Source organism: Dermacentor andersoni, chromosome 4, assembly GCF_023375885.2.
Source record: "Dermacentor andersoni chromosome 4, qqDerAnde1_hic_scaffold, whole genome shotgun sequence".
In the NCBI taxonomy this organism is placed as follows: Eukaryota; Metazoa; Arthropoda; class Arachnida; order Ixodida; family Ixodidae; genus Dermacentor; species Dermacentor andersoni.
This window is the reverse complement of record NC_092817.1, coordinates 60,118,094-60,134,170: the sequence shown is the minus strand read 5'-3', so window position 1 is coordinate 60,134,170 and position 16,077 is coordinate 60,118,094. Positions and strand designations below refer to the sequence as shown.

At 47.4% G+C, this 16,077-nt stretch overlaps 1 protein-coding gene across 1 annotated transcript; it reads left to right on the top strand.

Moving 5' to 3' along the window:
- The first annotated feature begins 1,344 nt into the window (after positions 1 to 1,344).
- LOC126536164 (uncharacterized) lies at positions 1,345 to 15,761 on the top strand. Its single transcript, XM_050183039.2, has 4 exons — positions 1,345 to 1,740; positions 7,058 to 7,201; positions 9,098 to 10,441; positions 13,507 to 15,761. Exons 1-4 carry the CDS (start codon positions 1,563 to 1,565, stop codon positions 13,638 to 13,640), a joined length of 1,800 nt encoding a protein of 599 aa, XP_050038996.1. The 5' UTR covers positions 1,345 to 1,562; the 3' UTR covers positions 13,641 to 15,761.
- Positions 15,762 to 16,077: the final 316 nt, after the last annotated feature.

The window sequence follows — 16,077 nt, the reverse complement described above, 5'->3', positions numbered from 1 at the left end:
TATATAAAGAAAATTTTCACGAAAATCGGGCCAGGAAACACCGAGCTATTTCTAAGTGCGAACGCAGCCGCTGCAAAAAGTATCTCTAACTTCCACAGCGTTGCACCTGATGTACGAAACGGAGTATAAGCACTTCCTGCGAGATGTGAACGCGAAATTGAACGCCGCCGAGCGGTCTTTCGAGTCATGGACTCCTCGCGGACAAGCGATGCGCGTTGAGATGCTTGGCGCCAGCCCAGTGGGTAAGACACTCGGCTTCCGAGCCTGTGTTAGTAGGCTCGAAACTCACTACTGCCAACGTTTTTCCTTTCGAATTTATTGTGTTTTTTTATACGTTAATTTCTTCATAGCGATTAAGGAGGCGCGGTTAGAACGCAGGCGAGAGCTGCGCGGACAAGGAACGCGCTGATAACACGGGCTTCCGAGAGCGATAGCGAGGGTGACGTGGAGTCGCGGCGATGTCCTCTCCCCTAACGCGACACCTGGCGCCTCTCAGCGCGGCAGCAGGTCGTCCGCTCTGCACCGTCGAGGCACTCACGTGACGTGGCGACACAGCCAATAGGAATTTAGGCGCCATTCCTGTGCTACAGACGCCCGCTTTTTCGCTCAATGGGCCATTTGATGCTTTCGCATCGACAATAACTAAATTTGTCATATGCCACTGTACTGGACACCGATTAGGGGCGATCAAATTATTTCACTGTGCAAAGTAATTCAGGAAGTACAGCAATTACCTTGCACGCACTGTCAGCTTAGATTGTCTGCAGCGGACGAAGCTTTCTTTTTCTTCGCGCTATCGCGATGGCGATACATAATGACTAGGGGGACTGATGACACATTAACATCGATAGCGACAACATTCGGCGTCAGCGTAACAGCGTGGACGGACGGACGCAAACTCATTTGGGAGCTTTTCGCTGATGAACTGTTACACAGTAAAAACCAAAGTTCACCCTTCGTTTTCTTTTTTCAGTAATAATCAATCCTTTTCGGCAGATGAATGAAAATGGAATTTTGACACAATTCTTTACAAGTCAAAGCTAATTTAGTATTGCTCTTGAGTAATCTTCTAAGACGCCATTGCATGTAGCTTGCGAAATCTTCAAGTGCATTATGATTTCTTATCATGCATGACGTCCTTCAGCATCGCTTCATTTCAAACGACGGGGGAACACGGCGGCGTGCCTAAACGATTCGCTGTCCCGTCAAGTCCACACATTTGTTACGAGCGCGCCCAGAAAGAAATATCTACAAGTAAAAAAAAAATGGGCATTCTGACTCGGCTTATCTCTTTAGCCGTCGGTACATGGCGTTTGTGGCCAAGATAGCCTGACGTATTGCATCCATGGCAAAGATAGTCTGCTCGAGGTCTTTTGAGGCCAGTATTAGCCTTCCGCCATGAACACACGGGCACCTTTTTAACACTCGCGAGCGGAAAATTGCAGTCGGTAGGCCATTGCGTTTCTGTTCGCGATGACGATAAGCGACAAAGAGCCATAAAACCCGTAACTGCTCACTGCACCGACGATTGACACCAGCGACCACGCCGCTACAATCGCGCCATGGACTCCTCCAGGAGCTGGCTCGTGGCAGCCGGCTGCTGCTGGGTCAACATCTTCTGCGTCGTCATGATCCGATCCGGAGCCATCGTCTACGTCGGCATCATAGAGACCTTCCAGGTGACGCGAGAAGAAGCCACCTGGCCGGGCACCGCATCGGCCACATGCTATTTCACTGCAGGTGATGCCACTCTCTGTGCTGTCGCTTGTCTGGCACGAATATGCGTATCGGCTAATTCGATTTGCACTGGAAGAACCGTAACACGTTGGGCGAGTCAGTTCAACTGTGTGAGCTAAGCTTAAGGCACGCACTCATACCCCATGGTGAAAAAAAAAAACAATACATGAGGAATATGACATGGTGCGTAAGTAATACGTCTATAAGACTGCAGAGCTAAGAAATTAGTTTTATTGATGCATGTACTTACGTTCTGTCCTAGCGCGTGTTCCACAGAATGTTGCATAAGTAGGAGCGCCAGGTGACTCTTCCGGATCGTTCGTGCTTATGTTTAACACCAAAGCTTTTCGTTGTGCATGAATTTCGATACCACTTTCGGGTGCATTACTTGCCTGTTTTGTTCAGAATAATTTAAGACCGGCGACGCGCGCGGGGATGCCGGACAAAAAGGGTAGACTTTGCAGTGACGAAAGGGTGGCGCCATCTGTCACTGTTAAGGCGAAACCATAGGTTATAGGCACATCCACTGTGGAGTTCTAATTTCTAGCACGCTTTAGCACTGTACTCTAGCTGTGAAGTACGCGCGCGGCCGGCCGTGCTATGGGTGAAAGAGTGACATATGGTGACCGCGATTCAGTTTCAGCAAATCGTGCACCTTGTTTGGAATCGCCGTAGGCGACGCGTGCACTTCTTATAAGTTCTGTACGAAATAGGTAAATTATATACTCAAACCTCATTTAGGCTGCGTCCACCGTGCGAGATATCTGAGCGCGAATGAGCTAGTGCCATGCTGAGCACGCCATTTTATGCAAATACCATGAGCAACGCGAACGTGAGATTGTTGAAACCTTTGCCTTCCATCAAAGTGGTAAAACTTGCGTCAGCGTGCCTTCGCTATCACTACGTCACTATCACCGTCACTACGTCACTACGTCACACTACGTCACTTGTCGGGCACATGACGCCGCACCTTTAGCGGTGTTATATCGTATGTCCTTCACTCTGAAACTAGCTTGCGCTCTTTCGGGTTTATCTTGTCTCCCAACAATAATCTTCATCTATCGTGCCTGGATTTTCTTTCTTTAACACTGCACTACTGGTATTTACAGATCACGAGTGAAGTGTGCTTTATCAGCGTGACAAAGCAGTGTTTACGGGAAACTAGCGAACGCCAAGTTTCCAAGAAAGGAAATGCAAGCAAGTAGCTTATACCCCCCTTGGCCTAGAAAAAAAAACGCGTTGTCCGGTCCTATGGTACAAAATCTATCATCAGCAATGGCTCATACACTCTAAACAAGCAAAACATGCAGTGGCTCATCCCTCTCGTAATGCAGAGGCCATAGAAGCACTCAACAAAGTGAAGCGTACAGAGCATGCATTCATTGGAATCATGCACACAATGTACAGGCACGCGGCGTCTAGTCGAGTGGTACAAAGAAATGCACGTGACCGTCTCAATGGTTCATACCTCCATAAGCAAGCAAAAAAAAAATGTAATGGCTCATACCCCCGTAAGACTGAGTCTATAAGCGCTCAATGGAGTGAAGCGAACAGCACATACATTCATTAAAATCAGCACATACATTCATTAAAATCCCCGATACAATATACAGAACAGCATATGTTTCAATCCCCTGCTGAGAGGAGGCAATGTAAAGTCGATGAGAAACGTCGTTAGTGCAAGTCTGACCTCGCTTTACGAGCGCGCGAAGCCGCAGCTTGATGCCGAACTGCGAAAGCAGCAACGCGACGATGCGAGGGGGCGTGTTACCAAGTATGCAGAAGGCTTTCGCCTTCACGTGTTACAGGAGTGTATCCTTTTTCGAAAGCTCTGCGCTCGCTACTTTCCTATCGAGAATAGTATGTCACGATGATAACGTGCATGCGGTTCGTGACTTGGAAGTAGCGGGCGCGCTGCGTTAAGGAAGTGCGGCCAACATAGATGACGAATATTGTTGTGGGCCAAGATAAGCCCCAAAGGATGCAAACTTTTTTAAGAGTGTGTACATTCTTGAAAACAGTTTATACCCTCTCTGTCTTGCACATTTTCCTCTCTTGAGAACTCTGCGCTCGCTACTTTCCTGTCAAGAATGCTATGTCAGCGTGCATGCTGAGTGTGACATGGAGGAAGGAAAAATATAGGAAGGAGCTCTACGTCACGCAGCCAGCCTTGGCAAGCGAACGCTTCGTCAAGCCACAGTGGTGGCCCAACACGTGGCCTCGTGCGTTGAGATCACGGAGCAAGAAACGAGATTTTGCTGAGTCGTTTGGTTCCCAGGAGCTATACTATAGTAGTTTTTATCCGGTGCGAGCTTGTTCAGCTGCCCTACCGTGGCTCTGCCTGCAGAGCGGGAACGTTAAACCAACCGCGCACTTTGACGTGCGATCACGTGTTGGGCCACCACTTGCCCAGTAGATTTCGGCTTCAATCGCGTTGCAGTATGCTCCCTCCTCTTCTTTTTCTCCTTCTTCCGTGGACTGTGAACTGGAACTACCAGTGGCGCGGAGTTAAGGAAAGCCGCGCAATAAAGATAATGATTGTTGTGGGACAAAGATACGTCCCGATGTGTGTACATCGTTTTTTGAGTCGACTGATTGTCAATCCGAATACATGTCCCGAGAAAAATCAGCAGAAGTAGATGGAATAACCGACGATTTAATCAAAAACGGAAGAGATATTATGCTTGAAAAGTTTGGAGCCTTTTATATGCAACGCTTCATGGCTTCAAGTCTACCAGAGTGCTGGAGAAATGCTAACATTATACTAATCCATAAGGAGGGAAATGTTAAAGAATTGAATTATACTTTCATTAGCTTGCTTGCATTCACCAAGTTACCTTCCAATAGAATCAGGGCAACACTTGACTTCAGTAAACCAAGAGAACAGGCTGACTTTATGAAGGAATATTCTGCAATGGATAACGTCCATGTCATCAATCCGGTAACTGAGAAATCTGCAGAGTAAAATCAACATCTCTACATGGTTTTCATACATTACGGAAACGCATTTGATTCAATAGAGATACCAGCATTCATGAAGGCATTGTGTAATCAAGGAGAACAAAAGGCATACGTGAATATATTGGGAAATATTGACAAGCCTTCCACAGCTACCTTAATTCCCCACAAGAAAAGTAGAAAGTTACCTATCACGAAAGGGACCAGGCAAGGAGACACAATCTCTCGAATGCTATGCACTGCATGTTTAGAAGTATTCAAACTGTTAGACTGGCAGCGCTTAGGCGTGAGCAGCAAAAGCGACTATCTGAACAACCTTTGATTTGCAGATGACATCGTGCTGTTCAGCAACACTGGGGACGAATTGCAACTAGTGATTCAGGACCCAACCGAGAAAGTGTAAGGGTAGGGTGGAGCAATATGCAAAAGAGAAAAGTAATGTTCAGTAACCTGACAACGGAACAAGAACTCATGAGGGCTAGTCAGCCTATAAAGTATGTGCAGGAGTACGTTTATTCAGGTTATTTACTTACATCGGACACTGATCATGAGACGAAAATTTACAGAAATATAAAATTTTTTGGAGAGCATATACGGCCGGCATTACCTAATCCGGACTGGAAGTTTACCACTGTCGTTGAGAAGAAAAAATGTCCAAATCATTGCATTCTACCGGTGCTACCATATGGGGTCGAAACTTCGAGGTTAACGAAGAAGCTCGAGAACAAGTTATGGACCGCGCAAAGAACGATGGAACTAAAAATGTCAGGCCTAACAATAAGAGACATGGAGAGAGCGGTGTGGATCATATAGTAAACGGGGATAGCCAATATTCTGATTGACATTAGAAGAAGAAAATGGAGCTGCGAAGTGCATGTAGTGCGTAGGGAAAATAACCGGTTGACCATTAGAGTTGCAGAATGGGTGCCCAGGGAAGGGAAGCGCAGTCGAGGAAAGGAGAAAATTAGATAGCTTTATGAAATTAGGAAATTTACCGGTGCAAGTTGGAACAAGCTAGCTCAAGAAAGGGGTAATTGGAGATCGCTGCAGGGAGAGGCCTTCGTCCTGCAGTGGAGATAAAAATAATGATGATAACCGCGATGGTGGATCGTCGACACGCGTAATAAAGCACTGCGTTTAGTCAGCGCTGGGTTTGTCTATTCTCGCCGGCGGCCTGTTGGTGCATCGTTTACTTCAAGTTTCGTATTGAAAGACCGAAAACTTGGCCGCGTTTTCGACGCACTAAGCCTTTACTGTGGAATGATTCCGAAGCCAGATATGACATGAAACGTAATTGTGGCTTGCGCTGGTAGTGGCGCTAAGCACATAAACGTGCAGTTTTGTGAACTTCCACCAACGTTGATGTGTTCGCAGAGAGTTCGTAACAGATGGCGATGTGCGTTATATTTTAGCTAGTCAGTGACTCATGAGTTACGCAAGTAGTGCTGGTGAATCGTAGGTAGCAACCAACAGCGTGTGAGTTATAAGCATAAAGTGCGCGTTCAGTTGTGGCTCGCGTCCGCGCAGAGCGCCCTTAAACTATAGACTGCTACTCAACAACTTCGCCGGGGTCGGCAGGAATGCTAGCCAGACGCATCATTTGATGCGTTTGCGCACGCTAAGTATCCTTTTAATTCGAATAAATAAATTTCGAGGTTCAACGTTACCGAAACGGCACAGTGGTTAATGGGGGACGCCGTACGTAATGGAGGGATCCGGATTCATATTGAGCTCCTGGGCTTATTTAACGTTCACACGACGCACGGTATACACGAGCGCTTTTTTTAATTTTTTATTATTTTTTTAACAATGCGACCCATTCGGAATGCAGCCGCCGCAGCCGGGATCGTACCCGCGACCTCGTGCTCAGCAGCGCAACTTGCCATTGCGAAATGTCCGCTGTTGAAGGCATGCAGTGCGTCGTAAGCGGGGTCGGACGACGGCAGGACCACGTGTACGACAAGACGCGCAAGTAAATCCGCCGGTGGCGGTGCCACTATGTAGCACACAACCTTCACATCGGCCACAGAAGCTGATTATAGATAAATGTTTCGAACGCTGCGGTCAACTTCGTCAAAGGGAGCACTCCAGTGCGTGGCTCTCACTTTGCTGGCGCTCTGCAACTGCAAGTGCCGGCCGAGACAAGTTATATCGATGCATTGCGCGGGGGCGCAGAAAATTGCCAGAGCCACCAACCACACATTACCCGCTGCGAAACCGGGCACTTGTAAACTTTTCGGAGGGGGAAATACGCCCGTGTTCGGCACTCACGTGTTGTAACAGCGTTTCATCATAGACATAAATTATCAGTATCCTGCGGAGGCGGGGAGTTTCTAACACGAAACCAAACGTTTCTTTCCAGCCCTGGTCGCGGGTGTACTTGCGAGGCACGTGGCAGTGTGGAAGATTACCTTCACTGCGTGCATTGTCGCTGCCACCTCTGTGTCGTTATGCTTCTTTGCCAACGGCGTCACCTACCTTGCCCTTCTGTACGGAGTCGTTCATGGTAAGGCTTCGTGTATATCTATAGAGTGAGTGCCCTTGGCCGTTTGCCTAGACAAACAGGTATCACGTCGGCGCCAATATATTTGCACAGAGAGGGCAGAATAGACAACCGCGTCGACATGCTTTAGCACCTTTGATACTGTTATATTGGACATCGTTATATATGCCCACCTCCAGCACAACGGTAGCCCCTGATATGAATAATCATCCAGCTCAACAATGGGCTCCTTGTATGTTTTGTAACGCGTTGTCGACTGCAGCAACTTTGTCGACATTTACTTTTCGTGCGGTCCTGGAAAGAAAATAAAGACCACAGCTTCCCTATAGTGCGAACCTCACGCGTCTTGTGAAACGCCGGCCACGCCTAACCGCAGAAACATCTGGAACGTTGAGTGAACAACGAGCAAAATCTGAAGAACGTTAGCAAAAAGACGAAGCAGGACAAGCACGAGTAAGCAAACCAATTCAGAAAGCTAAAAAGACTGAAGTGCTTAGAAGATGTGGTAAAAGTAATATGGGGTACATCTGAGTTAGTGAATAAACTTTATTTCGGAGAACGAGCTGTTGATGCCCGAAGGTGGGCGGCCACCCTGTTTCAAGTAGCCGTGGCCCTGTGCTGATAGCCTGACCCTGTCCACCGGCCGTAGTTGGTCCTCAGGTATTGGAATTATCAGCTGTGCCTCCCACTGGTCTCCTGCTGGTGCGTGAATAGGCGTTGCCCGAGGAATCTTTTTGCATTCCCAGACCATGTGGTAAAGGGTATTTGGTGTGTTGCAGAATTGGCAGTCTCTTGTAAATGTTGAGGGGCACATCGCGCGTAGTGGAGTGGCGTGGGAGTAATTGCCCATCTAAAGTCGGCGTAGAATGACGGCTTCTTTCCTGTTAAGCTTGATGTATGGTGGCGGATATCCTTCTTGTAAATGTTCTAGAATGTTGTAGTATTTTCTTTGTGCCATTTCGTCTTGGTCTGACGGTAGACGATGTCCTGGTGGGGCTGCCCGGTGTACATGTTTTTGGGCGGCGGGGTGAGCCGCTTGTTTTCCCACCATGGATTCGTGTCCCGGGGTCCAGACAATGTACGTTTCAGGGGTGTCTTGGTTGTCGATTATGTTGAGTGCAGTGTTGCTAATTCTTCCTGCCCGAAATGGCGACAGGCTGCCTGTGAGTCTGTGACGACGATGACCGGCACGTCCTATCAGCAGGTCCGCACGGCCATTCCTACGGCCACTTGTTCAGCTACCTCAATGCCCCTAGCAACCACTGAGGCAGCAGCTATCTCTTCGTTCTGCTATACGCAGATAACATACGTCCCTGCTTTGTATCTGGCGGCCTCCGTGTGTCTTATTTCTGGCTTGTTGCTTTCCTTGTTTAGTATTTTTTGTAGCGTAATGGCTCTCACTTGTCTTCACTCTTTGTTGTATTCTGAGTGCATGTTTCTTAGTATGGGTGCTCTCAGGGTCGAGGTCACATTCGAAAGAAGAAAATTGAAGATTACAAAATAAAACTCGAATTGTTGGCGCCTAGGTTGCTCGATATGGCTCAGTTGTAAAGCGACCTATGTAGTGAATTAATAGTTATGGCATAAACATTTCACATGCAGAATGTGGAATGCAATAGTTTAACCCCATTGCTCCTCGTTCAATGCACAGCGTATTCTCTGCCTTAGTGGCTGCTGATAAACTGATCTATTCGCATAAGTATAAGCACTGCATGTTCTCTGGCGTAAAAAGCAGGTGGTAAGTTTACTCATAGCAACCAAAAGCCCGTATAGTTGTTAAACACGTTTCTCTAGCTTACGCAACCGTTCCGGCGCACTATCATGCAAGTCCTCTGCACAGAGCGCCATGCAGTGTACATTAATTACCGCACTTCTTCCACTGTATCCTCTACAATGCAGGGTGGAGTGTCGGCCACGTAACCCTGTCAAGCACGGTGATCAACCAGCACTTCGTCAAGTACCGCGCCGTGGCCTCTGGTCTCAACCTGGCTGGCTTCTCCGTGGGTGGCCTCATCTTCCCGCCGACAATCCAGTATTTCATTGACCAGTTCGGCTTTCGGGGTGCATTTTTACTCGCCGGGGGGACCATACTTAATGCGACCGTCGGCACGCTCCTACAGCGCATACCCGCGCCAGAACAGCCTGGTCAAGCGATAGACAAACCTGCCAAACCTTTCGAGGTCAGTGATAGGAGCGTACCTGGGTCAGGTACCATCTCTTCAGCGCCTGTCGTTCCAGAAGTCAACTGCAAACCGGCCTTCGATCCAGACAAGGCCTTTCAAGCAGAAAGCGTTCGTTCTATCAGGGTAGCGGACGGTGACGACAAAGAAGAGGTGATTGGAGTCTATGGAGCGCCTCGCGGAAGACACAGTTGGAAATGTGGCGAGGAAAATGATGGCTTCGAGCCTTGTGAAACCACAAGTAGACAGGTATCGAAAGAAAACATTCATGTGATTCCGTGCACGGGGCGTTCTTCGAGCTTGAAGGAAAAATTTAGTAGCGGCGCACGGGAAGCCGAAAGCGCGAGAAAACGAACAACGTCGGCGATGGCAACTTTAGGAGTCCCAAACCAAGGTGTCCGCCCGGCGGAATACGGTGCTTGCAATGAAATTCGGGATCGTGCCACGCACTTTCAGCCTACAGTACAAAATACAGAGCATAACTATGGCGCGGAGCATTCGCCTAGCGAACTTTCGGCGACTCGCGTTGAAATGGCGGATACGAAAGAGGCGCGAAAGCTCCCTGGAGGCGTAAAGGCTAAACTACTGGCCGCCAAGGAACTATTGAGTTTCCTCGCGCTCACCAAGTTCTATGCTGTAGTTCTTTCCAAGATTGTGATGGTGACAAATTCAAGTATATTTTCAACCGTCATCATCGACTTTGCCCTGGACCACGGCATAGACAGGTGGAAGGCGCTCACTTTGATCTCGGCGTTCACTGCCACGGACCTGATGGCCAGGCTTACGTCTGGGTGGATCACGGACCGAAAAATCTTCTCGAGGAGCACATTTGTGGCACTTTGCATGGCGATCTGGACAGCCGTCGACATTTGCTTCGCGTTTGTTCACTCGTACGCCGTGCTCGTCATTTTGTCCGGCGTCGCCGGCTGGTGCAACGGTTCGGTGCAGCCACTGGTGCCCGTGTTGTACATGGAAGTGGTGGACATCAGCCGCTTCAGCCTGGCCTATGGGCTCAGCTCCTTCTTAGTGGGACTTACAGCATTTGCGAGGCCCTCCCTAGCAGGCAAGTGCAGGTGTTATTACTATTATTATTATTATTATTATTATTATTATTATTATTATTATTATTATTATTATTATTATTATTATTACGCTGAAAAACATACAAATTTCACAGGAAAAGGAAAAGCGAGGAGCAGGTTGGCAACTGCCACCGGAAAGGGCACAACGGCTGCCTACTCTTCAGGAAGGAGGAAATAGAAACATAGAAATGGAAGATAGGAACAAGGGGAGGAAAGGGGAAAGAAAGAGCAAGATGGCAAAGGTAACGCACTCTAGGGCCGGTCACTGCAGGTCACGTTACGAAAGAATGTTAAAATAGAAGAAATAGTGTCTGAGGTCTTGTCATTTGAAAGTAGAAATAAGCTACAAACGTGAACCTAAGTTCGTTACTTCTAGAAAAGTAAGGAGAGCGCCACGAGCCTTAAGGAGTCGAGACGCACAACCACTACGGTAGAAACATTCTTCGAGGGTCGTGCACCGCAGGCCAAGGAGGCGATAGACCCTCACTGGCGACATGCGCTGCGCAATGGAAGCGGTACACTCCAATGTCAGGTGCTGAAGTGCCTTTCAGCAACCGCAAGACGCGCACGATGTACTGGCCACCTGCCCTCATCGGTGAAAACGTTTGCACACGTTCACGCAGCCAACCCTTAGCTTGAGCAGTGCTCTAGAGCGACGAGCCAAGCCTCGACCGCGAACACGGGCCGGCAACGTTCCATTTGCGACGCGCTGGTCTCCATGCTGCTTGCGCAGGTGGCAACGAATCAACAGACGAGCGTCATCAAGTTTGCACAGAATTTCAGGCCAGACACAGTCGTTATGAGCGCAAGTTGAAGCCAGCCGATCACCCTCTTCCTCTGCGGCGATCCCTACCTGTGAAGGTACCCACTGGGCAAAGAGTAATACCTCACGGTATGCAATTTTGTTGGCGAAGTCAGTAATGCTGCGCACAACTGGACAATCGATGTAACTGCGTTTTAATGTGCTAAGGGTGGCGCGGAAGTCCTTATTAAGATCGCAATCGTCGATGAGGTTAATTTTTCTTGCACGTATTTCAGTGCAGCAGTAATCGCTGCGATATCTATGCAGTTGTTGACGAGGCTGGATGGGGTATATTAAATACACACCCTACATGAATCGAAGAACAGAAAAAAAAAAACACTTTACGGTCGCTGTGTACAGATGCATTTGTGTGTATATACTTGAAGATAATCTGGATATCTTTCGATCTTGTGTGACTGAGCCACTTATAATATTGCGGAAACAGGCATATCAGACTTCTTGTTTATGTCAGGGATTGTAAGATAAATTATAAATGGACGTCTGTTGATATCTTTCGGAGGCGGAAGCGTAAAAGGTTAATTAAATTATGGGGTTTTACGTGCCAGAACCACGCTCTGATTATGAGGCACGCCATCGTGGGAGACTCCGGACCACCTGGGGTTCCTTAACGTTCATCTAAATCTATGTACACGGGCGTCTGCAGGTACACGGCGCACCCATTGAAATGCGTGCGCCGTTGCCGGGATTCGATCCCGCGACCTCGTGCTCAGCAGCCCAACATCATAGCCACTAAGCAACTACGGCGGGTAGACAGAAGCGTAACTGAGCAGCATGTTCAGAAGTGCAGGTAAAGAAGGAATATTTAACACATCAACACCCTGTATACTCGCTAAACTTCATTAATTTAATAATTTACCGTTGTGGAGAAGCCAACATTTTCAATCCGGAAGGAATCGATTGATCAATCGATCAAGCTATCCGAAAGGTACATTGTTCTTGTTCTTTTTATTGGCTTATGCAGTTCCCCGAACGTGAACTTAATGCGACGCACCTATAGTCTCCTGATTGTGTGCTGTACCACGTGCATAAATCAGGCACTGTGTGACTGCCCTCAGTACGTGGAAGAGTGACAGATGTTGACCGGTGACTTTGTCAGCCTCGACAGCCAACCGTTGTCGAAGGAAGCAATATGGGCCATTGGTGTGGCCGCAGGTCTAGTTTTCAGGCGGCATTACTTGACTTTTTCAAAAGTACGGGTCCGGAATAGGCTTTGAGTATACTTGTCTGTTACGTGCTTTGCATATTCTTTCTGTCAACATCGCTAACCGTTATAATCCTCTTTCTTTCCCTCTTCCCTTTTCTTCTGTTCAGTATAGTTCCATGGCTAGGGAAATTTACTTCAGGCCAACCTCACTGCCTTTCATATCAATAAACTAGTCTCTCTCGCTTGTTCCGCGTTGTGATAGGCCTAGAGGCCGGTTGTCGTGTAAGCCTAGAGGTACGCTTCCTTTGGTACGGTTCTAACATACACAGATAAAATATACATTCGAAGTTCTCGAGCGAATGGCAAACGCAGTGCCTGTAAAGACAACAACTAGAATTGATTGGTATGAATGGAGCTGTATTGATGCTTCTTTACGGACAACCAGATTTGCCCTCATAAGCCATGTTGCTTTCAGGATTCAACATAACGGCTTGTAATTTCGCCTTCGTATATAACAGACCACATTTCCAAATATCTTGTAAATTTTCTTTTTTGAAAATTTCCCTAATTAAAGCATTGGTTAATATTGAAAAAAAAAATGACATCGTAAGAAGGTCGTCGGCCAGTATATGGGTATGTGAAAGGTCTTCGCGTCATTTTCTGCCTGAGCGCATTTATATAGCGAACAGATGTGCAATTGTTTCATTGCTCTAGCTTTTGTAATAAGCCACGAAAATATATGATTAGCAGCCGTCGGTCCTATATCGTCTGTAATATCAGTCAGTCATTCTGGGAAAAGAGACAAAAATGAAAAAAAAAAACGAAGATGAAAAGTCGTATATAGTCGACTCGTTCAGCTTCCATGTACAACTCTGCGATTAATTGTAGTCCCAGCATTCTGTAACCGCGGAAACGCGGCCGGCAACCGCCATGACTATCGGTGCCTCGTCCAATTAACTACACTGCAGAGAGAGAGAGAGAGAGAGAGAGAGAGGGAGGTTAAACGCCGCAGAGAGTAAGCGCTTCATCGCTAGGACCTACTGTTTTTCACACTCGTGTCACGTCCGTTTTGCCCGCAGGTTACTTCCGAGACACGCTGGGAAACTACTCTGGCCTGTTCCTCACAATAGCGGCGTTCACGGCACTTTGTACGATGCGTTGGATTTACGCTGCCGTGCAAGAAAGATGCTGTCGGGGCGGACGGAAGAAATAAGCCACCACGGATTTGCCGGATTTTCTTCTCACGCACCCGTTTGCTTGCTGTACATTTGGACTAGCCGAAGAAAGTATTATACAGGCCGCTCTCAAGACGATGCTAGGCGATGCTAAAGGCGATACTTTCTGCCAGTCATTACATTAATCTTACACGTACTGCAGTAGGCCTTCAACCCGCGATATAGCTGTTACATTCATATCGTGGGCTGGTCGCCGCCTGCCCAAGCAGGCGGCGGCCAACAGGGCGAGAGATATGCTTGCTCTAAGGCGAGATGAAAGAAGGCATCTCGTAAAGGCGGACGCGCATGCTCACATCGATTTGGTCTTGAACCACCTGCTACCCCTGGATGTCGCCCGCCGTGTAGTACCGAACATACCCGAAGACGCAGCTCCCGTCTTCATTCTGAACGATACTCCGTTCCATAAACGGCAGTGAACGGTGTGGAAGCTACGCAAGGAGATCGGTCAACAAAAGTTATCACTCCGCGCGTTCCGTGCATGATTCGCTGCGCGCCAACAGCGTTCGCTCGCGCGAGCATGCACGTGAGGCTCCTCGCGACGGAGTGCAAAGAAAAAAAAAAAGTCGGAAAGAACAACAAAAATAAAAATGATCCAGAACAGCGCATTAGCAGCCGTATACCACAGTGCCTTTGTCTCTAAGGATTGAAACTTGTTTCATTCAGTACAGAGCCTATAAAAGAATGGTTGCGCACAATTGCGGTCAAAAAAAAAAAAAAAAAGATCGTACTACATCCAAGTGCGAACGAAGCCACTGCAAGAAGTCTCTTTAGCCTCCACAGCGTTGACTGCTATGTATGGAAAGGAATGTAGAGGTACAGCCTGCACTGCATACGTCTGACCCACTAGCCAGCTGCCAGTAATCCTGATCGTTTCCACTCGCGAAGTCGGAGTCACCGAGGGCATGGAATGTCCTTTCTGACTCGTGACGAAAATGGGGAAAGGGGGAGGGCGCTGAAGCCGTCGAAGTGCGCGTCGCACATGCCCGAGTTGGGACACGCCGTGTTGGCGGACCGACGAAGTCGGCGAAGATGCCACGTGCCTCCTGCGTAAGGCGCTGCAGTGTCAAGTTTATAGAAATAACTCCTCTTACTTTGATCGTGTATCTGTAGCAGAGATTAAAAGGCAGCGGGATCGATAAAAACAGCGACGCTATAGAATGAATCAGAAGAGCCAAAATTTAACGTTGGGCAATTAAAACGACCTATAGGATGACGCGGTGGTGGCACTTTCGCGGCCTTTCTTCCTTGGCTGGCGAATATATAGTCTTCTCGTGAAGTCGTAATTCTAAGCATGAAACATATTTGGGGTGTAAATGTCCTTTGTGCAGCGCGATGCATGCTCGATTCCCGGGCTTGTGTCGCGACCCTAATACAACGTGACAGTTTCTCATATACCGCATGCGTGCAACATGCCTTTCAGCCATCAGTAAACAGGGTCCTTCGGCATAAGACGGACGCACAGATGCCGCCACGGAAAGGTGAGCAGTCTATAGCTAGCCGGAGTGAGTAACTCTGGTAACTATTCGTGAATACCGCCTATGCAGCTACTGCTGGTATATGCACAAAGAACACGAAGACTCTGCTACTACATATGTACTGTGCGAAAAGGAATATCCGTCACCGTTATAGGGTGGCATCTCTTTCCTTTATTTTCATTTCAATAAGAAAGAAATAAAGGAAAGACCCTCCATTATCCGTGTAAATTAAGGATTTCTGTATTGTGTTATGGTATAAGGATTCAACTAAATGTGTATTAATTATTACTTGATGGCACCAATATTAATAAAACCGGTGTTCTTTGTTTTGTAGGCATATATTACAGTTTTGGGCGTCATTTCTGTTGTTTTCGTTCTTTGTTACTAAGATCTCTCTATGCTTTGTATGCTCAGCGGTTTCTTTTTCTTCCTCCTTGTACTGTGCGCTATTTATTGTTAATTTCCTATATTGTATTGATGTAACCCTTTCTTTTTCTTTTTAGTCTTATACAAATTTATTGCGGTCTTCTTGTTTTCCACTTTATCGAATGTACCAACTCCCCTCTCTAATGCCCTCGGGCCCTGGGGTTAAGGAAGTAAATAAAATAAACAAATTACAACTTATCTGAACTTTTCTGACCTTATTCGCATTCCCCATCTTTTTCTCGGGTAAAGACCACTGTTACATTCATTGCTACGCATGAAACCGGTCAGGGGCATTTGCTATAAGTTTATGTAGTTCATTCACAAAAGAAAACATACCATGGAGAACCGCGATAAAGGTATTATTCACACCTCCCTTCTAATATCTACCTTTCTTTGTTTCGTTTTTTTTTCCGTACTATCCACATTATTTTCTTCTTCGGATAACAAAGAAAACAGACCTAATCTTTGTTTATTTCGGTGACTCCCTCGATGCCGCAGCTGTCAGACTTTGGCC